Source organism: Papio anubis, chromosome 16 (genome assembly GCF_008728515.1).
Source record: "Papio anubis isolate 15944 chromosome 16, Panubis1.0, whole genome shotgun sequence".
Classification (NCBI taxonomy): domain Eukaryota; kingdom Metazoa; phylum Chordata; class Mammalia; order Primates; family Cercopithecidae; genus Papio; species Papio anubis.
This window is the reverse complement of record NC_044991.1, coordinates 44,844,939-44,868,412: the sequence shown is the minus strand read 5'-3', so window position 1 is coordinate 44,868,412 and position 23,474 is coordinate 44,844,939. Positions and strand designations below refer to the sequence as shown.

Here is a 23,474-nt window from a genome sequence, read left to right as displayed (position 1 = left end):
TATCCAGCCAAACTAAGTTTCATAAGTGAAGGAGAAATAAAATCCTTTACAGATAAGCAAATGCTTAGAGATTTTGTCACCACCAGGCCTGCCTTACAAGAGACCCTGAAGGAAGCACTAAAAATGGAAAGGAACAACAGGTACCAGCCATTGCAAAAACATGCCAAAATGTAAAGACCGTCGAGGCTAGGAAGAAACTGCATCAACTAACGAGCAAAATAACCAGTTAATATCATAATGACAGGATCAAGTTCACACATAACAATATTAACCTTAAATGTAAATGGACTAAATGCTCCAATTAAAAGGCACAGACTGGCAATCTGGATAAAGAGTCAAGACCCATCAGTCTGCTGTATTCAGGAGACCCATCTCACATACAGAGACACACATAGGCTCAAAATAAAGGGATTGAGGAAGATCTACCAAGCAAATGGAGAACAAAAAAAAGCAGGGGTTGCAATACTAGTCTCTGATAAAACAGACTTTAAACCATCAAAGATCAAAAGAGACAAAGAAGGCCATTACATAATGGTAAAGGGATCAATTCAACAGGAAGAGCTAACTACCCTGAATATATATGCACCCAATACAGGAGCACCCAGATTCATAAAGCAAGTCCTTAGAGACTTACAAAGAGACTTAGACTCCCATACAATAATAATGGGAGACTTCAACACCCCATTGTCAACATTAGACAGATCAACGAGACAGAAGGTTAACAAGGATATCCAGGAATTGAACTCATCTCTGCAGCAAGCAGACCTAATAGACATCTACATAACTCTCCACCCCAAATCAACAGAATATACATTCTTCTCAGCATCACATCACACTTATTCCAAAATTGACCACATAATTGGAAGTAAAGCACTCCTCAGCAAATGTACAAGAACAGAAATTATAACAAACTGTCTCTCAGACCACAGTGCAATCAAACTAGAACTCAGGACTAAGAAACTCAATCAAAACCGCTCAACTACATGGAAACTGAATAACCTGCTCCTGAATGACTACTGCGTACACAACGAAATGAAGGCAGAAATAAAGATGTTCTTTGAAACTAATGAGAACAAAGACACAACATACCAGAATCTCTGAGACACATTTAAAGCAGTGTGTAGAGGGAAATTTATAGTACTAAATGCTCACAAGAGAAAGCTGGAAAGATCTAAAATTGACACTCTAACATCACAATTTAAAGAATTAGAGAAGCAAGAGCAAATGCATTCAAAAGCTAGCAAAAGGCAAGAAATAACTAAGATCAGAGCAGAAGTGAAGGAGATAGAGACACAAAAAACCCTTCAAAAAATCAGTGAATCCAGGAGTTGGTTTTTTGAAAAGATCAACAAAATTGATAGACCGCTAGCAAGACTAATAAAGAAGAAAAGAGAGAAGAATCAAATAGACGCAATAAATGATAAAGGGGATATCACCACCAACCCCACAGAAATACAAACTACCATCAGAGAATACTATAAACACCTCTACGCAAATAAACTAGAAAATCTAGAAGAAATGGATAATTTCCTGGACACTTACACTCTCCCAAGACTAAACCAGGAAGAAGCTGAATCCCTGAATAGATCAATAGCAGGCTCTGAAATTGAGGCAATAATTAATAGCCTACCAACCTAAAAAGGTCCAGGACCAGATGGATTCACAGCTGAATTCTACCAGAGGTACAAGGAGGAGCCGGTACCATTCCTTCTGAAACTATTCCAATCAATACAAAAAGAGGGAATCCTCCCTAACTCATTTTATGAGGCCAACATCATCCTGATACCAAAGCCTGGCAGAGACACAACAAAAAGAATTTTAGACCAATATCCATGATGAACATCGATGCAAAAATCCTCAATAAAATACTGGCAAACCGGATCCAGCAGCACATCAAAAAGCTTATCCACCATGATCAAGTGGGCTTCATCCCTGGGATGCAAGGCTGGTTCAACATACGCAAATCAATAAACGTAATCCAGCATATAAACAGAACCAAAGACAAAAACCACATGATTCTCTCAATAGATGCAGAAAAGGCCTTTGACAAAATTCAACAGCCCTTCATGCTAAAAACTCTCAATAAATTCGGTATTGATGGAACATATCTCAAAATAATAAGAGCTATTTATGACAAACCCACAGCCAATATCATACTGAATGGGCAAAAACTGGAAAAATTCCCTTTGAAAACTGGCACAAGACAGGGATGCCCTCTCTCACCACTCCTATTCAACATAGTGTTGGAAGTTCTGGCTAGGGCAATCAGGCAAGAGAAAGAAATCAAAGGTATTCAGTTAGGAAAAGAAGAAGTCAAATTGTCCCTGTTTGCAGATGACATGATTGTATATTTAGAAAACCCTATTGTCTCAGCTCAAAATCTCCTTAAGCTGATAAGCAACTTCAGCAAAGTCTCAGGATACAAAATTAATGTGCAAAAATCACAAGCATTCTTATACACCAGTAACAGACTAACAGAGAGCCAAGTCATGAATGAATTTCCATTCACAATTGCTTCAAAGAGAATAAAATACCTAGGAATCCAACTTACAAGGGATGTAAGGGACCTCTTCAAGGAGAACTACAAACCACTGCTCAGTGAAATAAAAGAGGACATAAACAAATGGAAGAACATACCATGCTCATGGATAGGAAGAATCAATATCGTGAAAATGGCCATACTGCCCAAGGTAATTTATAGATTCAATGCCATCCCCATCAAGCTACCAATGAGTTTCTTCACAGAATTGGAAAAAACTGCTTTAAAGTTCATATGGAACCAAAAAAGAGCCCGCATCTTCAAGACAATCCTAAGTCAAAAGAACAAAGCTGGAGGCATCACCCTACCTGACTTCAAACTATACTACAAGGCTACAGTAACCAAAACAGCATGATACTGGTACCAAAACAGAGATATAGACCAATGGAACAGAACAGAGTCCTCAGAAATAATACCACACATCTACAGCCATCTGATCTTTGATAAACCTGAGAAAAACAAGAATGGGAAAAGGATTCCCTATTTAATAAATGGTGCTGGGAAAACTGGCTAGCCATAAGTAGAAAGCTGAAACTGGATCCTTTCCTTACTCCTTGCACGAAAATTAATTCAAGATGGATTAGAGACTTAAATGTTAGACCTAATACCATAAAAACCCTAGAAGAAAACCTAGGGAATACCATTCAGGACATAGGCATGGGCAAGGACTTCATGTCTAAAACACCAAAAGCAATGGCAACAAAAGCCAAAATTGACAAATGGGATCTAATTAAACTAAAGAGCTTCTGCACAGCAAAAGAAACTACCATCAGAGTGAACAGGCAACCTACAGAATGGGAGAAAAATTTTGCAATCTACTCATCAGACAAAGGGCTAATATCCAGAACCTACAAAGAACTCAAACAAATTTACAAGAAAAAAACAAACAACCCCATCAAAAAGTGGGCAAAGGATATGAACAGACATTTCTCAAAAGAGGACATTCATACAGCCAACAGACACATGAAAAAATGCTCATCATCACTCGCCATCAGAGAAATGCAAATCAAAACCACAATGAAATACCATCTCACACCAGTTAGAATGGCAATCATTAAAAAGTCAGGAAACAACAGGTGCTGGAGAGGACGTGGAGAAATAGGAACACTTTTACACTGTTGGTGGGATTGTAAACTAGTTCAACCATTATGGAAAACAGTATGGCGATTCCTCAAGGATCTAGAACTAGAAGTACCATATGACCCAGCCATCCCACTACTGGGTATATACCCAAAGGATTATAAATCATGCTGCTATGAAGACACATGCACACATATGTTCATTGCAGCACTATTCACAATAGCAAAGACTTGGAATCAACCCAAATGTCCATCAGTGACAGACTGGATTAAGAAAATGTGGCACATATACACCATGGAATACTATGCAGCCATAAAAAAGGATGAGTTTGTGTCCTTTGTAGGGACATGGATGCAGCTGGAAACCATCATTGTCAGCAAACTATCGCAAAAACAGAAAACCAAACACCGCATGTTCTCACTCATAGGTGGGAACTGAACAATGAGATCACTTGGACTCAGGAAGGGGAACATCACACACCAGGGCCTATCACGGGGAGGGGGGAGGGGGGAGGTGGGAGGGATTGCATTGGGCATTATACCTGATGTAAATGACGAGTTGATGGGTGCTGATGAGTTGATGGGTGCAGTACACCAACATGGCACAAGTATACATATGTAACAAACCTGCATGTTATGCACATGTACCCTAGAACTTAAAGTATAATTTAAAAAAAAAAAAAAAAAAAAAAGAAGTGTATCTCTGGCCGGGCGCAGTGGCTCATGCTTGTAATCCCAATACTCTGGGAGGCTGGGGTGGGTGGATCACCTGAAGTCAGAAGTTTGAGACCAGCCTGACCAAACAACATGGAGAAACGCCGTCTCTACTAAAAATACAAAATTACCCAGGCGGGGTGGTGCATGCCTATAATCCCAGCTACTCAGGAAGGCTGAAGCAGGAGAATGGCATGAACCTGGGAGGCAGAGGTTGCAGTAGGCAGAGGTTGCAGTGAGCCAAGATCGCGCCATTGTACTACACCCTAAACAACAAGAGCAAGACTCCATCTCAAAAAAAAAAAAAAAAAGAGAAGAAATATATCTCCTTCAGTGTTAATCTCCTTCAAAAATGAGTATCAAGAATGTAAACATTAGGAACATTACCAAATACTCTACTCCTTTTATTATATTTATATATCCAACTCATAGCGGCTTTTATGTAGCCTTTATTATATTTATATATCCAACTCATAGCTGCTTTTATGTAGCCTTTATTATATTTATATATCCAACTCATAGCTGCTTTTATGTAGCCACAACAAACTATAGTAGTGAGCCTTAGTCCACATGCTTGCTAACCAATATTACACTAAAACTATACACACAGGACAGGGAGAAACAAATGAACATAAGTCAATTTAGAAAACAGTGATTTGTCCCTTCCTGTCATATCCCTAAAATATTAATAAACTTCCAGTTTCTCCACTCACCACAACTTACATCTCTCCCCATAACTTACCTCTCTCACCATCCTCCCTTTTTCTACTACAAGATTCTACCCAGGGTAACCAACGCAGGTGCAGGTTTCTTGCTGAGTGACTTTAAAGATGAAAGTCTCAATGGGAAAAACTATGGTGTCTATGACTCACTCATTGATAATCACAAAGCACTTGAACATCTATTATCACTTCTGTCCCTTATAACAGTCCTGTTAAGGGAACAGGATATCACTATTTTCATTTAGAAACAAAAAACTGAGGCTTCAAATGTTAAATTACTCACTGGATTCACAGAACTAACCAACTGACAGTTAATTCACAAAATTAACTGGCAATAGTAGAATCTCTTACCCCACATATCTCTCTCTTATCACTCCATGGCAAAAATTCTCAATAGTTATTTCCATCCTTGTTCTCCATAATCATCCCATTCCATACCAGTCTATAATCAACTATGTCACAGAAACTGTCCCTATCCCAATTAACGGTCTCCAGGTGCCAAATCCAATGTCCAGTCATCTGTGCTCTTAGCTGTCTTCTCAGCAGCATTTGACTAGGTGATGACTTTCTTCGAAATGTTTCTCTCTTGGCTTCCTAGACACTCTTCCTGGTTGTGCCTCTGCCTCGTTGGCTGCTCCTTCTTTCTTCTTTGCTGGTTCCTCTTCCTCCCAGCCTTGACATATTAAACTGGCCCAAGGTTCAGTTTTCAGACCACTGTCTATTCTCACTCTTTAGTGATCTCACCTAGTGACATTGGTTGATATTCCTTTTGATGCCAATGATTTCCAAATGGGTATCTCTCCCCCAACCTGCCCATAAAACAGGAGCTTCCACCCATGTGCATGGAGGTGCTCAGATAACCAACTCCAGAGTTAATGTTTCTGCCTGCCACAGGAAGCTTATCAGAAATCCCCTTATCCAGTATGATAAAAGTTGGTTAAAATTTTTAAAAGTTGAAAATTCTCAGTCTGAAGCAGAGACTCATTCAAAAGAAGAAAAAGATGTATATCTTACACATATTCTTTTTATTTAAAAGACAAAGGGTCATTCTATTTGTCAATCTCTTCATAGAGGACCAAAGCCTTTTCTTTGAATGTGGGTCCACAAATAAATACTCCATATCATCTTTCTTGCATAAACTATAACACAATGAATTGTCCCATGATTTCAAGTGTCATTTTATTTTAAATAGAACAAGAACATAAAGACACCAACAAAGCATTCTAAGTACAGAATGCTTCTATATTTTTATTATTGTTCTCAATCTTTTATAACAGGCATGCCCATATTTAATTCTACAGCAATTTTTCATAAAACAACTCTGCTTTTCCAAGTTAGTTTTCAGACAATTCTCTTAGTTTTCCAACAAACTCTCTTTTTAAACTCACTACTCATCAGTTTACGTGAGACAATGAATTATGTAATAACAATGATTAAAACAGCAAGCAGAATGAGGATCTTGGTGGCATATAATTCATATGAAAGGAACAGAGGCGGATGATACACCAAAATGTATTGTATTAGCTCTGGATATTTAAGGTGCTATTGGCATCAAGTAATAGGTTTTATGGTGAAAACGGAAAGCACTGGTCAATCTGAGCCCATTAAGTTGGAGATGGGTTAAAAAAGTTACTGATTTCCACTGCCTACTTCTACCACCAGAAAGCCGTATTTCCCCAGCTCTACTCTTTTAGTAAATGGCAAATATCCAACTGCTAAGCTAAAATCCTTAAATCCTCTGCTCAGCTAAAACCCTTAATTCCTCTCTCTTTCTTACCAATAACTAAGGCATCAATATTGTCTTTCTAGAAACCTTCAAAATATTTTCTGGATATATTCACTTATCGTTATCTCCATCCCTATCACCTACAGTCCAACGTGCCATAATCTCCAAACTGTAATGACTTTGTAACTAGTCTCCCAACTTCTATTCTTACCTCTCCCCTGGACTGATTCTTCACATAGTAGCCCAGGAAGAACTTTGCAAAATGGGAATGAGACAGCACTGTTTCCCTACTTTAAACTCTTCAATGGCTAGCCACTATTCTTGAATAAAATTCAAACTCCTTGCCATGATCTACCAGGTCCTGAAGGAGCTAGCCCATACCTACTTCCCCAGCTTCATCCCATACCATTCTCCCTTTGCTCACTGCTTTGGGCACACTGACTCTCCTCTCCATTCCTCTAATATGCTAAAACTCCCACAGGGCCTCTGCACATGCAGCTCATTCTGCCTGGAACACTCTTCCACTGACTCTTCATAAAAGCCACTCATTTTTCAGATGTCACCTCAAATGTTATCTCCTCATAAGCATCTCCATTGATCATCCTATTTATATGCTAATATGTCTCCTTCTGCTAAAAGGTAAGGTCTCATTAGAACATGAGCTTCCTCCATCTTGTTCACCATTATTTTCTTACTATCCAGTTCAGTACCATTTCCTGAATGGAAAAATGAACTACTTGAATAATTCCAGCTGAAAATATTCTCTATGAGATGCAGTGAAATTTCTATACATAAAAATCCTAACCTGATCTCCACAAAAAGAACGGTATGAGAATTTCACAGCAGCTTCATTCGTAATAGTAAAAAACTGGAAAAAAAAATCAAATGTTCATCAACAGGAAAACAGATAAACAAATTAATGTGCATTTATATTAGGAAATATTACTCAGTAATAAAAAAGAATAAATCAGTAATACAAAGTCTAATAAATGTTTTTTGTGAAACAAGCCAAACAGAAAAGAGTACATTCTGTATGATTCCATTTATATAATGTTCAGAGCAAGAAAAAGCATTTATTGTAATAAAAATCAGAACACTGGCTGCCTACAAGTTGGAGACTAACTGGAAACAAGCACAAAAGAACTGGAAATATTCTATAACTTGATAGGTGTATGGTTTACATGGGCATATACGTTTATAAAACCGATTAAATCATTTACACTATGCAAATTTTATTACAATTTTTTTTTTTTTGGAGACAGGGTCTTACTCCATCACCCAGGCTAGAGCACGGTAACACGATCATGGCTCACTGCAGCCTTGACTCCCCAGACTCAGGTGATTCTCCCACCTCAGCCTCCTGAGTAGCTGGGAGTACAGACATGCACCCACATCCAGCTAAATTTTTGTACAGATGGGGTTTTCCTTGTTGCCCATGATGGTCTCAACTCCTGGGTTCTAGTAATCCACCCACCTCAGCCTCCTAAAGTACGGGGATTGCAGGCATGAGCTACTAGACCCAGCCTATCATGAATTTTTAAAAAGGCAAAAAAGTCCTAAATTCATTCACTCGCACATCACATCCGATGTAGAAACCCAAGAAATAGACTATTCACCATCATATCAAGATCTACTTATTAATTTGTTCATCTGCCTTGTAAATTCTTACTCTTCGCAGGCAGAAAATTAAAAAGGTTTGCACCAAACTGAGTGTCTTGTGGCAACACAGCAAGAAAATATCTATCACTACAAAAGATGATGAATTACGCATTTATACATAAGTAAACCATATAAAAGTATGACACAAAGGACAAAACAGTATGTAAGCCATTACAGAAGAACTAAACAATAAGGAATATTGATGAATGCTAAGGTACATCAAATGACTATGTGACCTGGGACACCCATCATGAGTTGTGTGTTAAGGAACCCCTAAGCCACAGGCAAGAATGCTGTAGTTTTCAACTTCTTTCTATCCCTAAAAACATCTGAATACAATATGTATATTTTCTTATACTCTACTCCCTAAACAGTCATGTTAAGAATCACTATATAGAGCTGTAAGAACCAAAACAGTAGCCACGAGCCAAATGCAGCTATTCAGAAATTAAAACGAGGCAAGGACAAATGGAAAGCTGAATTTTTAATTTTATAAACTTTTAATTAATTTATAATATATTAAACTATTAGAAAGATTTAAGTATACCTGTAATAACTTGGAATGTAAATTTACTATTTCACAGTAAATTTTTGTGAAATATAAATACAGATCAAATATTTCTAATAAAAATTTAGTGTTATAATTGAGATGTGGAAAATTTAAACTGGTTATGAAGACTTAATACTAAAAAAGATCACGTAAAATAGCTCATTCATAAGTTTTCCCTGATCATATTTCAAAGTTATATTTGAGATTCACTGGTTTAAATATATTATTGAAACTAATTTCCCTTGTTTTTTTCTACTTTCTTTTTCTCTTTTATGAGCCTAATATTATGAACATATTTTTTTTTAATGTAGCTACTGAAAAACTTTACAGTACGTACGTGGCACACACTCTATTTCTACTGAATAGTACTGTCCTAAAGCTTGTATCTAAATGCAGAAGATACATCATTATGATACATTAATTTGAATATTTCAAACATCTCCTGACCTTTTCACTTGATTGTCTTCTTTTCTTTAGTTGAATAAAATCTGTTTCCACCCTTTCTGCCAGCTCTAGTTTCCTCTTGTTTCTTTTAAATGCAGCTAAACTGAATCCTATAAAATAAAATAAAATAAAAAACATTAAATATAACATTTAAGAAATACTAGGGCAATGAGTCAAATAAGATAGCTGAAGAGCCTTCCCGGAAGAAAATCCTTAAGAATGTTAAATTAAGGTTTTAAAAAGTATTTTCAAGGTATACAGGGATAGTAGGAAAATAAGAGAAATAAACTAAGTTTTTAAAATTAAGAAAAAGGTCAAACCCAGAGAAACAAAGGAGTCCTGAAGGTAGACACTACCCTCTCAGCATCTGTTGATGCATGCCTCCTCCAACTGTGGTTTTAAAGGTCTCTGCGCATAGGAGGTAAGAGACGAAACTTGGGCACAACGCAGTACGAGAAAACACACTGGAGATTACCACAAAGAAAGGAGAGAGTCTCAAAGGTTGATATGCCCAGTGAATAGTAGAATGAGAAAAAAAGTCACCAGGCACCAAAACATAAGAAAAAGTAAATAAAACATTTTTTAAACCAGAAAACTTGCAAGTCTCAGCTTTGGTTCTAGATGTAAAGAGGAAACATCTCCCTAGAAATTTCATGACTAATGAGGGCATTTAGATAGGCTTCGAGTAGAATTCTTATTACCTGTGAGACCCCAGGGTAAAAAAGTGATCTCAGTGTACCAGTGCTTCAAAGGGCCTCCAAACACAAATGCAAATACTCCCTAGAAAAACAAACTGGCCTTAACTTATCCAGACCTCAAAGAACCCTATGTTTCAATCAACATGTGCTCATAGTTTTAAAAGAAAAATTCACAAAACAAATAAGAGATAAACTACCAAGAATAAAAGCCAGCCAAATATCAGAAAGCATAATCTGAACCACAAAAATCTCAGATACTGGAATAATCAGATAAGAATATAACATATGTTTATGCTCAGAGAAATAAAAGAAATATATCAAAAATAGGATTAAGCAGCACGATGATAAACTGACCAGGCTGAATTGAAGAATAAATAGAGCTTCAATCCATCAATAAATAAAATAATCAAAATTTTAAAACTTGATATATAAATTTTAACAGCCAATTAGATCCAGCTGATAAGAGAAATTACAAACTGGAACATAACACTGACAAAGTTACTGAGTAAAGTTTTCTGATAATGGCAGACTAAGTTATGCAGAGTAATTATCCATGGAATATTCCTAAAAATGTTGGGTAAAATATTTAAAATACCACCTTAAAAGCACTCAAAACTTTACAAGTACTAAGCTAAATTCTTGGGTAAACTGTGGATTATTGCACTGTGAACATTTGCCAACACTAGCACACTTGCATTTGACTAAACGGCATCAAGGAGAGGGATACGTCAAGCCCAGAGCCTATTAAGAGTAGACAGTTTTATAGGAGACACTCCCCACAATAAACTGGGAATTTAAAGGGCTAATTCTCTTAGAGTAAAGCTAATCCATAACTAAGTCCATTACTCCCTCTATCTCAAAAGCAAATGCATGCAGTCAATATTGTCCCAGATTATAGCAGAGCATGAGACTAAGAAAAGATTGGGGGAGAAAACAGGGAGAAGGCAAAGAAAAAGAAATAAAGTATTCGAAAGAGGTGGGGAAAGAAAACTATCTCTAAGAAACTTTTGGTCTCATGGGGCCCTTGCATAGATTTGCAAATACACACACTGTACAATCCCAGAAGGAAAAGAAAGAGAGAAGGAGAAGATGGTTAACTTGAAGAAATAGTAACTGAAAACTTGCCAACTTTGATGAAAGATATGAACACCCAAGACATAAACACCCAAGAAGCTCAAGGAACTCCAAGTAGGAAAACTGGGAGAGCCATACCAAGGCACATTACAATCAAATTGTCAAAGACCAAAGACAAAGAGAGCATCTTGAAAAGCAGATTATCACCTACTAGGGATCCTCAATAAAATTATAAGCAGATTTCTCATCAGAAACTTTGGAAGCCAGAAACAGTGGGTTTATATATTCAAAGTGCTGAAACAACAAAAGCACCAACCAAGAACCCTGGCTGTGGCCAAACGGTCCTTCAAAAATGAGGGGCAAATTGAAATACTCTCAGATAAACAAAAACTGAGATAGTTCTTTTCTACTGGACCTACCCTGCAATAAATGCTAAAGGAAATCCTTCCAGTTAAAATGAAAGAACCTTAGACAGAACTCAAAGCTGTAAATAAACAATGATCTCTGATAAAGATAAATACATGGACAACTGTAAAAGATAGTCTTATTGTAATTTTGGTTTCTAACTATGCTTTTTGTTTTCCACATGATTTTATTTATTTATTTATTTATTTTTTGAGACAGAGTCTCCCTCTGTCGCCCAAGCTAGTGTGCAGTGGCACAATCTGGGCTCACTACAACCTCTGCCTCCCAGGTTCAAGCAATTCTCTTGCCTCGGCCTCCCAAGTAGCTGGGATTACAGGCACGCACCACAACGGCTGGCTAACTTTTTGTATTTTTAGTAGAGACAGGGTTTCACCATGTTGGCCAGACTGGTCTCAAACTCCTGAGCTCAGGTGATTTGCCCACCTCAGCCTCCCAAAGTGTTATAATTACAGGTGTGAGCCACCATGTCTAGCTTATTTTCTACATGATTTTAGAAACTAAAGTATTAAAACACTATCAGTCTGTTTTGGGACAAACAATGGGAAAAGATACAATTTTGTAAAAGAGGGTTGAGATAGAGCTGTATAAGAACAGAATTTTTATTTGCTATTGAAGTTAAGCTGGTCTAAATTCAAATTAGAATGTTATAATTTTAGAATGTTAAATGTAATCCCCATCATAACCACAAAAAAAAGCAAGACAATATACACAAAAGAAAATGAAAAAAGAACAACACAATAAACCAAGTAGATCTAAAAGATATAAACAGAACACTCTATTCAACAATAGAATTCACATTCTTCTCAAGTTCACTTGACATATTTTTCCAAAATGTCCCATTTGTATGTGAGCACAAATCAAATCTCAATAGATGTAAAAGATAGGTATTGTACAATGTATCTTCTCCAACTGTAACAGGATGGAGTTAGAAATCAATGGTAGAAGAAAACTGAAAAATGCACAAATTGTGAAAACTAAAATACAGAAAGAAATCACAAAGGAAATTAGGAAACGCTTAGATGTGAATAAAAATTAATACAGCAAAACTTACAAAGTGCATCAAAATTTTAGAGCTATAAACACATTTAAAAAGAAAAAAAGATTTCAAACAACAACCTAGCTTTAAAACTTAAGGAACTAGTAAAAGAAGAATTAAACCCAAAGCTAGCAGAACAAAGGAAATAAAGATCCGAGTGGAGATAAATAAAATAGATAATACCAAAAAAAAAAAAAAAAAGAAAAACAAATAAAACCAAAAGTTCATGGAAAACATTAACAAAATTTAAGATCTTTAGCTAGATTAAGAAAAAAAAGACAAATTACTATAATCAGAAATCAAAGTGGGGACATTACTACTGATTCTTCAAAAATAAAAAGTATTATAGGCCAGGTACAGTGGCTCATGCCTGTAATCCCAGCAGTTTGGGAAACCAGTGTGGGTAAATCCCTTGAATACAGGAGTTTGAGACCAGCCCGGGCAACATGGTGAAACCCTGTCTCTACAAAAATACAAAAAATTAGCCAGGCATGGTGGCGCACCTGTAGTTGCAGCTACTCTAGCGGCTGAGATGGGAGGATCGTCTTAGTCGAAGAGGTCAAGGGTGCAGTGAGCCACGTTTGTGCCACTGCACTCCAGCCTGGGCAACAGAGCAAGACCTTGTCTCAAAAAAAAAAAAATTGTATCTCTATATACATATGTGTGTGTGTGTGTGTGTTGTGTATGTGTATATGTGTGTATGTATGTGTATATATATGTGTGTATACATATACACGTGCATAGATATATATGCATATATGCACACACATATAAATAAGAGAGTTCTATGAAAAACTGGGTACCCAAATACTGGATGACCTAAATGAAATTAACAAAGTCCAAAAACACAAAACCTACCAAGACTGCATCATGAAGAAACAAAATCTGAATTAACCCATATCTAGTAAGGAGACTGAATCAATAATATAAACTCTCCTGGCAAAAAAAAAAAAAATTCCCAGACTTCATGGCTTCACTGGAGCATTCTACCAAACATTTAAACAATAAACACCAAAAAAATTAACAAAGAGGAAACATTTCCAACGTCATTATATGAGGCCAGCATTATCCTAATACCAAAACCATACAAAGACACCATAAGAAAGCTACCAACCAATACTTCTTACAAATGTTGATGCACAATTCCTCAACAAAATACTGCCAAACCAAATATAGCAGCATATTAAAAGGATAATACACTATGACAAAGTGCAATTTATTCCTAAGAAGCAAAGGTCGTTCAACATATGAAAATCAATGTTATACACCAACATTAACAGGATGAAGGGAAAAAGCCTTTTGATCTTTTTTTTTTTACTATGTTGCTCAGGCTGGTCTTGAACTTCTGGCCTCAAGTGATCCTCCCACCTCAGTCTCCCAAAGTGCTGGGATTATAGGCATGAGCCACCCCACCCAGCATGATCATAAATGGATGCACAAATAATCATGTTACAAAATGCAAAATTATTTCATAATAAACACACCAAACAAACTAGAAATAGAAAGAAACGACCTCAACACAAAAAGGCAAAATGTGAAAAGCCCACAGCTAACATCATATCTATGGTGAAAGACTGAAAGCTTTTCACCTAAAATCAGAAACATGACAAGGATATGTACTTTCACCACTTCTAGTACTAGAAGTCCAAACCTAACATTACAAGTACTAGAACTAGAAGTCCTAGAAGTACTGGAAGTCCCAGCCAAGGCAATTAGGCAAGGAAAAGAGGTAAAAGCCATTCAAATTGGAAAGGAAGAAATAAAATTTATGACTTGATCTTATACTTGGAACATCCTAAAGATCTCTAACCCCACCCCCCAACACAAACACACAAACCCACTGGAACTAACAAATTCAGCAAAGTTGTATGATTCAAAATCAATACTCAAAAATCAGTTGCATTTCTATAAATTGACAATGAATTAAGAAAGCAATCCCATTTACAATAGCATCGAAAAGTATAAAATGCTTAGGAAAAAAACAAAAATCAAGGAGGCAAAAGACTTGTATGCTGAAAACAACAAAACATTGCTGAAAGAAATTAAAGATGTTAATCATGAAAAGACATCCATGTTCAAGAATTGGAAGCTTTAATATTATTAAGATGTCAATACTCCTTAAAGCAATCTACAGATTCAATGTAATCCCTAACAAAATCCCAATAGTGTTTTTTTTTTAAGAAATAGAAATATCAATCCTAAAATTCATATACAATCTAAAGGGACTCTAAATAATCAAAACAATCTTGGAAACAAAAAAAAAGTTGGAAGTCTCACTTCCTACTTTCAAAACTTACTGCAAAGCTACAGCAATCGAAACAGCATGGAGGCCAGGGGTGGTGGCTCATGCCTGTAATCCCAGCACTTTGGAGGCCAAAGCAGGCAAATCATTTTAAGTCAGGAGTTCAAAACCAGCCTGGCCGACATGGTGAAACCTCATCTCTACTAAAAATACCAAAAAAATGAGCCGGGCGTGGTGGTGCGCACCTGTAATCCCAGCTACACGGGAGGCTGTGGCAGAATTGTCTGAGCCCAGGAAGCGGAGATTACAAAGAGCAGAGGATCGCACCATTGCACTCCAGCCTGGGCAACAGTGAGACTCCATCTCAAAAAAACCAATATGGAAATGGCATAAAGGTTGTTACACGGAAAAATGCAATAGATTAAAGAGTTCAGAAATAAACTCTCACGTGTATGGTCAATGATTTCATGAGGGTACTAGCACCATTCAATAGGGAAACCACAGTCTTCAACAAACTGTTTGAAAGACTAGATAACCACATGCAAAATAATTAGACCCCCACTTTATACCATATACAAAAATTCATTCAAAATGGATTAAAGACCTAAATGTAAGAGCTAAAACTATAAATCTCTTAGAAAACAACATAGGAGAAAAGGTTGGATATAACATCAAAACATAGACAATAAAAGAAAAAAAGATAAAAATTTAAAAGACACAATGAGTGAAAGACACAATCAATGGAGTGAAAAGGCAACTCATGGAATGGGATATTTGCAAGTCATATCTGACAAGTGTTAATATCCAGAACACATGAAGAATTCCTATTATCTCAACAAGAAAAACCCTGATTGAAAAATAGGCAAAGGACTAGGATATATATTTCTCTAAGAAAGATATAAAAATGGCTAATAAGCACATGAAAAGACACTTTAACAGCATAATCATTATCGAAATGCAAATCAAAATGACAATGAAATACCAACTCACAGCCACTAGGATGCCAACTATTTTTAAAAACGTGAAGGAAAGAACAAGGATATGGAGAAATTGGAACCATGGTGCACTGCTGATAGAATATGAAATGGTGCAGCCACTATGGAAAACAGACAATATGGTGGCTTCTCAAAAAATAAAAATAGAATAACCATGTGATCCAGCAATTCCATTTCTGGATACCCAAAAAAATGGACAGCAGGGACTCAAACAGATATTTGTACAGCCATGTTCACAGTAGCATTATGCATGACAGCCAAAAGGTAGTGTAACCCACGTATTCATCAATGGATGAGTAGACAAACAAAATGTGGTATATACATACAATGAAATATTATTCAGCCTTAAAAAGAAATTCTGACACATGCTACAACATAAACCTTGAAGAAGTCATGCTAAGTGAAATAAGCCAATTACAACAGGACAAGTACTCTATGATTCCACTTATAAAAGCAGAATTCATAGAGACAAAAATGAACTAGCCAGGGACTAAATGTAAGGGACATGGGGAGTTACTGTTTAATGGGTACAGTTTGGGTGTTACGAGATGAAGAGGGTTCTATAGATGATGATAGTGTTAGTTCCATAACAGTAAGAAAATATTTAAAGCTACTGAACTATACCATTAAAAATGTTTAAGATGGTAAATTTTATGTTATGTGTATGATACCATAATTTTAAAAAGAACCACAAAAAAAGTACAAGAATGTTTACAGAAGCTTTATTCATAATAGCCAAAAATTGGAAACAACCCAGACATAAATGGGCAAATGGCTAAACAGTGGTAGCACCTCCATACCATGAACACTCAGGAATGGAAAAAAAAAAAAAACAAGCTATTGACAAACACAATGTGGATGTTATCTCCAGAGAGTTAGAGTCAGGAGCGGGAAAAAAAAAAAAAAAAAGCAAATACCAAAAGGTTACAGCCCGTATGATACCATTTATATTACATTCTTGAAATGACAAAATTATACAAACGTAAAATATATTAGTAGCTATTAGGGGTTAAGGTGGGAAAGAAGATAACATCACTGATCACTAGAGAACTGCAAGTCAAAACCACAATGAGATACTATCTCACACCAGTCAGAATGGCTATTAATAAAAAGTCAAAAGATAACAGATACTGGTGAGGTTGTGGAGAAAAAGTGCTTATACACTGCTGGTGGGAGTGTAAATTAGTTCAGCCATTGTAGAAAGCAGTGTGGTAATTCATCAAAGAGCTAAAAACAGAACTACCATTTGACCTAGCAATCCCATACTGAGTATATACCCAAAGGAATACAAGTTGTTCTGTCATAAAGACACATGCATGCATTTGTTCACTGCAGCACTATTCACAATAGCAAAGACATAGAATCAACCTAAATGCCCATCAATGATAGACTGGATAAAGAAAATATGGTACATATACACCATGGAATATTATGCAGTCATAAAAAAGAATGAGATCATGTCTTTAGCAGGAGCATAGATGGAGATGGAGGCCATTATCCTTAGCAGACTAACACAGGAATAGAAAACCAAATACCACATGCTCTAGCTTATAAGTGGCAGCCAAATGATGGAAACACATGGACACATAGAGGGGAACAAAAGACAGTGGAGCCTAACTGAGGATGAAGGGTAGGACAGGGGAAGAGGATCAGGAAAAATAACTAAAGAGTACTTGGCTTAATACCTGGGCGACTAGTCTGTACAACAAACCCCTGTGACGTGAGTTTACCTATATAACAAACCTGTACACGTGCCCCTAAAATTAAAAGTGTTTAAAAAATAAGTATTAGGAAAATAAAATACAGAAAATGTGAAGCAAGAAATTATCCCAAAATTTTCTTTTAATTTCTCCAAATTTGAAGCATATAAATGTCCAGACTAAATGTGCAAAATGAGCACTCAACATAAAGAATAAAAAAAAAAAATGCCCCAAGATGCTTCATTGTGATCATCAAAACATGGGAATTAAGAGCTTCCTTCCAAACAGAAAAAATACACTAAAACATTTGTGAGTCTTGCATAATAGCAAGACTGGAAACAAGATAATAAGAACAATTTCCTCAAAAACCTAAGGGAAACTGACTTTCAGTCTCGTATGTACTGAATAAGGAATAAAAAAGGAAGAAAAACACATGAGATCCAGGAAACAGAGAACCTGATACTGGAGAGAAGCAAAGGAGATCACAAGGTGAAGCAAGGCACAGTTCAGGATGGCAGCCATGCAGCAGACCTAGTAAGACTCTAGACTGGAAGGTGCCAGGTGGCCTGTCTCCAAGGGAAAAAAAAGGGAACTGACAGATGACCTAACTTGTTTGCCTGATATAAGAACTGTAAAATAAGTTCCATTGGAAAGACTGTAAGACATAATGAGTGACAGCAATCATGGGAATTTAAAACTCTCATAATCCAGCCCTACTGCTACACACACATTTCTCTTCCCTCTAGCCTCCCTGTATTACGATTTTTAGCACTACATGAATATTCATTCCGAATATAATTTTTTTTTTTAGAGACAAGGTCTCGCTCTGTCACACAAACTGGAATACAGTGGTGCAATCATAGCCCACCGCAGCCTCAAACTCCTAAGCTCAAAGGATTCTCCTGCCCCAGCCTCCCAAGTAGCTGAGAGTACAGGAGTGCATGACCACACCCGGCTAATTATACCCTATTTAACTAACTTGGTTTCCTTGGAGTTAATCCTCATTTTTTCATTTGATTATTTAAATTATATTCAAGATTTCAGTGATAAAAATAAAATTTTTATTTAAAAAATAATTAGTGTATTTTTTAATATTTCTTTCTTATTTTATGCAAATATTTTTAAAATAGACATATAATATACACAAACATACATACTTATAACTTCATTTTTCACTTTTTTCAGTCATTAGATTTAATCATTATCAGAGATTAGTCTTCACAATAATTTCTAGTTACTTCATAACATTTCATTTTAAGAATATATGATCATTTATTTACTCATATTCCTCTGTGTTGGGTATAAGATTTTTTCAAAGTTTTGTATATTCTTAATAATGCTCACTTGAGCACCCTTCTATATAAATCTCTGTCTATCTCCCATGACAGGTTCCTAGAAGCAGAACACTTAGTTGTACTACTTAGTTGTCCTCTAAAATCTCCACCAATTTACATTTATACCTACAATGTATTATGATTATTTAACCAAACAATTACCAGGAATAATATGTTTTAAATCTTTCAAAAGTAAAAGTTAAAAGGGAACAAATTCAACATGTACTCATTTTAATTTGAATTTGCCTGTTAAGTTATATTACGTACTTAGGACTTTTGATCATTTTTACATTGGGCAATTACTTGTATTTGTGCTGTTTTTAATTTGGTAAATTTGGCAAATTTCTTCATAGATTAAGGATATTTATCCCTTTATTATATTTGTGATAACTGTTTTTCAGTTTAACTCTTATGTAGTCACATCTTTGTTTTTCCTTCCCTTGCACTTGTATCTAAAAAGTCCTTCCCTCAGCTCAAGGACTGTTAAGTACTGACCTATATTTTCTTCCCTTTCTCTCTCTCCATCTCTCTCTCTCTCATTGAAGGGTGGTATTATGGTTTTATTAGTTATTTTAAGTAATCTCTAAAAGAGATCTTTTAGCAATACTTTTATAAAAGCATAAGGAAGCAGTGAGATGACCTCGGGAATATAAAGGTGGCTTAAAATGAAATAACTTTCTACATATCTTTTAACTACAAATCTTGCAACATGTAAGTTTTCTTCCGTAAATATCTGTGCTACGTGGGTCACAACAGAAGCAATATTATACTTTCAGGTATATATGCTCATATAGCTTAATTTTTTTTAAGTTTTTACTCACTTGTGGTCATGATGTTAGGAGGGCAAGAGGGTATTCCATGATCTACTGCCCATCTGTAGGCTCCTTCTCCAACTAAAAAGCTAACAACAGAAAAATTATTTTTAAAATTCAGTGTCATCTTCTCCTACATATTCAATAAATATAGGTAATATGGTAAGGCAATTGAGAAAAAGTCTTGCATATGGACATAATTCCTGATTTACCTCAAAGTAATAAGATGACTGCATGCTAAAAAATTCCTGAAAATTTTTCCCCAAATTAGAAATTTTACAATTGGAATGTTACAATACCATTTGCAATAACTGATTAGTAAAAATTGGCAAAACTCAACATAATAAGATGTAAAAATAGTTGACTTCTCAGTAGAAAATATTAAGATTTATCTTGGACCAACAGGGTTCTCAATTAATGTCACAAGATTGATTAATCAAATTAACAGTTTACAATTAGGTGAATGCCTTCAGATTTGGCATTATTACCTAGTAGAATACCTGGATCCATCCAAAATTAGTGGGTACATCTAGAGATGCTCAAATATGTATGGTTACATTTCTAAGCCTTGATGCAATAAAAATATATACATAACCCTCAGATTCATTTTTACTGTGGTAAGTAAAGTACTATGGTATGTCCCAAAAGTAACTTTTAAGTCCTAAACAGCAAGTTTTAACATAACAAAGTGGATAAAAGGATACTGATAGCTAAATATAAAAGACTTGTTTTCAAATATTTCAAATAGCATGTAGGATAATTAACTACCCCATTCCCTAAGTAATTTGATTAAGCAAATAGTAATAGCAAGCAGTTACCATAATAATTAATCACTCCATCTTCTTCCATAGCCAACTACTTAAAGATCTCAGCCAGCCAGTAATGGATTCCTTGAACTTGTGCCTACTTGCTAGTTTTCCACTCCCTATTTTTTGTTTCTGTTATTTTAATCATTCCAACACTAAAAACTCAAAGTAATACATATTGAAGTCTTAAGATTTGACTGTTAATAAGACCAGTGACAGACTGGCAAAACAAAATCTAAGTAGACCCTCAAAAACATATCCAAATGGCTCCAATGGGAAACTAAATGGTTAACCACAATAACTGCTTTCTAATATACATAAAGAAGGGGATGGAGGGACTATTTTAAATAGAAAGGAGAGAAGGCCAACAACAATAAACAACTTTACCTCTTCAAAATTCAATTTTAAAAAAAAAATTTGAAAGGATTCTAACAATAGAAAACAGTTTTTCCTATTCTTGTAAGAAATGAAATCCACTGCAAAGAAAAGCTGTCACATAAAGTTTAAATGTTAAGATAAATAGGAGCTTGGATGCAAATTTGAACGGTCCTGATGGCATTTTTAGCATTTCCTTCTTCTAGGAAAAACAAAAACTGATAAAAGAAATAATTCTCTTCATGAGAAGATGTAAAAGAGAAGCTGAAGTAGTAAACTAAATGATCAAGACAAACGTTTGGAGTTGAATCTAATATTCTCAGCACTCCCATTGGTCATTTTGGGTTCAATTCCAGTATCTGGAAATCAGTGAGGGGCATTTTACAAAATATTCTTAGCTTTATTTTACATATTTTTTAATCATTCGAAGGTTTGATTCTAAGTAAAATCAATTTGCTATTGTCAGCTATTTAAGTTTTTAAATACTTTGGGCATTGTGAAATATTCATAGGGAGGCAAATAGTTGGATGTCATCTTAGGGATAAGCATACTAAATATCTACCCTTTTTCTTAACATAAAAAATTACTGTATAGTAGATCATCATTGCACAAAATATCATATAATTGCTTTTGAAATCATTTTAGCAGAAGCTTTTACTAAAAACTGTACTGACATGTCAAAAAAAAAAAAATCACATTCCCAAACATTAAATGCAGTACCAATTCAAACTTCTCTCAAGCATTCTTCTGATTCTCCAAGGAGGAAACTTTTAGAAAAGGTTCACGCCAATCTACTTCGAAGTCCCATTGACTCTATCATTATAACACATCTGGAATCTGACCACTTCTCACCACCTCCATTGCTACCACCTTGGTCTGAGCCACCATTATCTGATACCCACAATGCTGCAGTGGCCTCACTATTTTTATGCTTGCCTTGCCCTGTACTCCCTGACCCAGACAATTCTCAATACACCAGCCACTAAAATCCTTGTATAATACAATTCAGGTAATGGTACTCCTCTTTCAAAATCCTGTAAAACCTCTTGTGAGGACCAGTGCAAAAACTAGAGTCTTTTTAAAAATCTATAAGCTCCCATAGAATCTGATTCTCCCCATTCCCCAATTCACCTCTTATTCCTCTTGCCCCCTTGTGTACTCTACTCAATGTCTTGTAAAGCCACAAACATATCAAGGAGGCTCCTGCCTCAGGGTCTTCACCCTGACTGTTTCCTCTGTCTGGCTGTTCCCCTAATTTCCCAAATGGGAAACTCCTTCACATGCTCAAACATCCCTCCTTGATGAGGCCTCCTTAAAAATGCATCCCAATACCCTGCACTTCTCTACCCAGTACTCACAATCCCCTTATCCTGCTCCTTTTCCCTTTTTCCACCTTCTAACGTATTATATAATTGATAAATTTACACATTGTTATCTGTTAGTTTATCTTTGCATAAATTCCTTAAAAGCTTCAAGCTTCATAAGGGTAGAGATCTTCATTTTTTCATCAACATATCTCAAGCATTTAGAACAGTGCCTGAAGCATTCTAAACATTATGTCATGTTCTAACATATACAACTGTATTCCCACAAAATTCATAGTTTGAAACCTCACCCCCAAGTATTGGGATGGCATTAGGAGGTGGGGCCTTTTGGGATGTGATTAGGTCATGAGGGTGAAGCCCTCTTGAATGGGATTAGCCCTCTTGATTGCCCCAACTCTGAATTCCCCAACTCCTTGATCTTGAACTTTCCGGCCTTCAGAACTGTGAGAAACTTTTATTGTTTATAAGCTACCTAGTTTATGGTATTAAGGTGTTTTGTTATAGCAGAAACTCTCTAGAGTTCACTGTCTAAATGTAATATAGTCAAAAAAAATTTTCCCTGAATACCCTAAATCAACATAACCAAATTTATAATGTTTTTACTTCAAGTTTATTTACATGTAATCCAAATATTTCTAGTCATCTCATTTCTATTATAATTTAGATGATGAACTTCCAAGTACATGAGAGATTTTTCACTTCGGGACAAGATGGAGAAAAAAATAAAGACAAAATACAGAAAGTAGCAGTTTTCAGACATTGAGACATTAGGCAACATAGGACAGTGATCCTTGAGAGAGAGGAAACAAGGTAAACCTTGTGATTGTCTTACTGCAATCATAGGGTTCACCTTCATTATTGCCTAGAGAGTTTCTAAACCACAGCACAGGAGCTCCAGCAGTATCTCTGAGTTGAAGTGACATCCAGAGAGGGCATCCAGAGAAGCCACATAGCCACAGTTCACAAGACCGAGTACCAGAGAGGAGAGAACTGCATATAGAAAGTACTCTAGAGATCTGCAGAGTATCCCTCTAGTCTTCAGCTAAGTAGAGATCAGTGTATGTGTAAGAAGACATTACCCAAAGTCTTGGAACAAATGAAATGAAAGTTTTTAAAAAAAAAAAAAAACCAAGTCTCCAAGTTCAGACAGCCAGGAACAACAGCTCCTGCTCCCACCAGCCAAAGTAAAGGCCTCATTCTAGGTGCATCTGTTATAAC

At 36.0% G+C, this 23,474-nt stretch overlaps 1 protein-coding gene across 14 annotated transcripts in view; it reads right to left on the bottom strand.

The window, feature by feature from the left end:
• TASP1 (taspase 1) overlaps nucleotides 1-23,474 on the bottom strand; it is a 260,524-nt gene that overhangs the window by 167,014 nt on the left and 70,036 nt on the right. For 12 of the 14 annotated variants that reach the window (XR_002515230.2, XR_002515229.2, XR_002515231.2 and 9 more), the window contains 3 exons: nucleotides 19,760-19,839; nucleotides 9,437-9,543; nucleotides 7,586-7,648 (listed from right to left, as the gene is read on the bottom strand). Coding sequence is in view for 7 of the 14 variants with exons in the window: in XM_021921241.2 (XP_021776933.1) it covers nucleotides 7,586-7,648; nucleotides 9,437-9,543; nucleotides 19,760-19,839 (250 nt within the window). In the remaining 7 variants the exon portion in view is untranslated. The remainder of the gene's footprint in view (nucleotides 1-7,585; nucleotides 7,649-9,436; nucleotides 9,544-19,759; nucleotides 19,840-23,474) is intronic. The other 2 variants (XM_003905082.5, XM_017945022.3) reach the window with 1 other exon arrangement.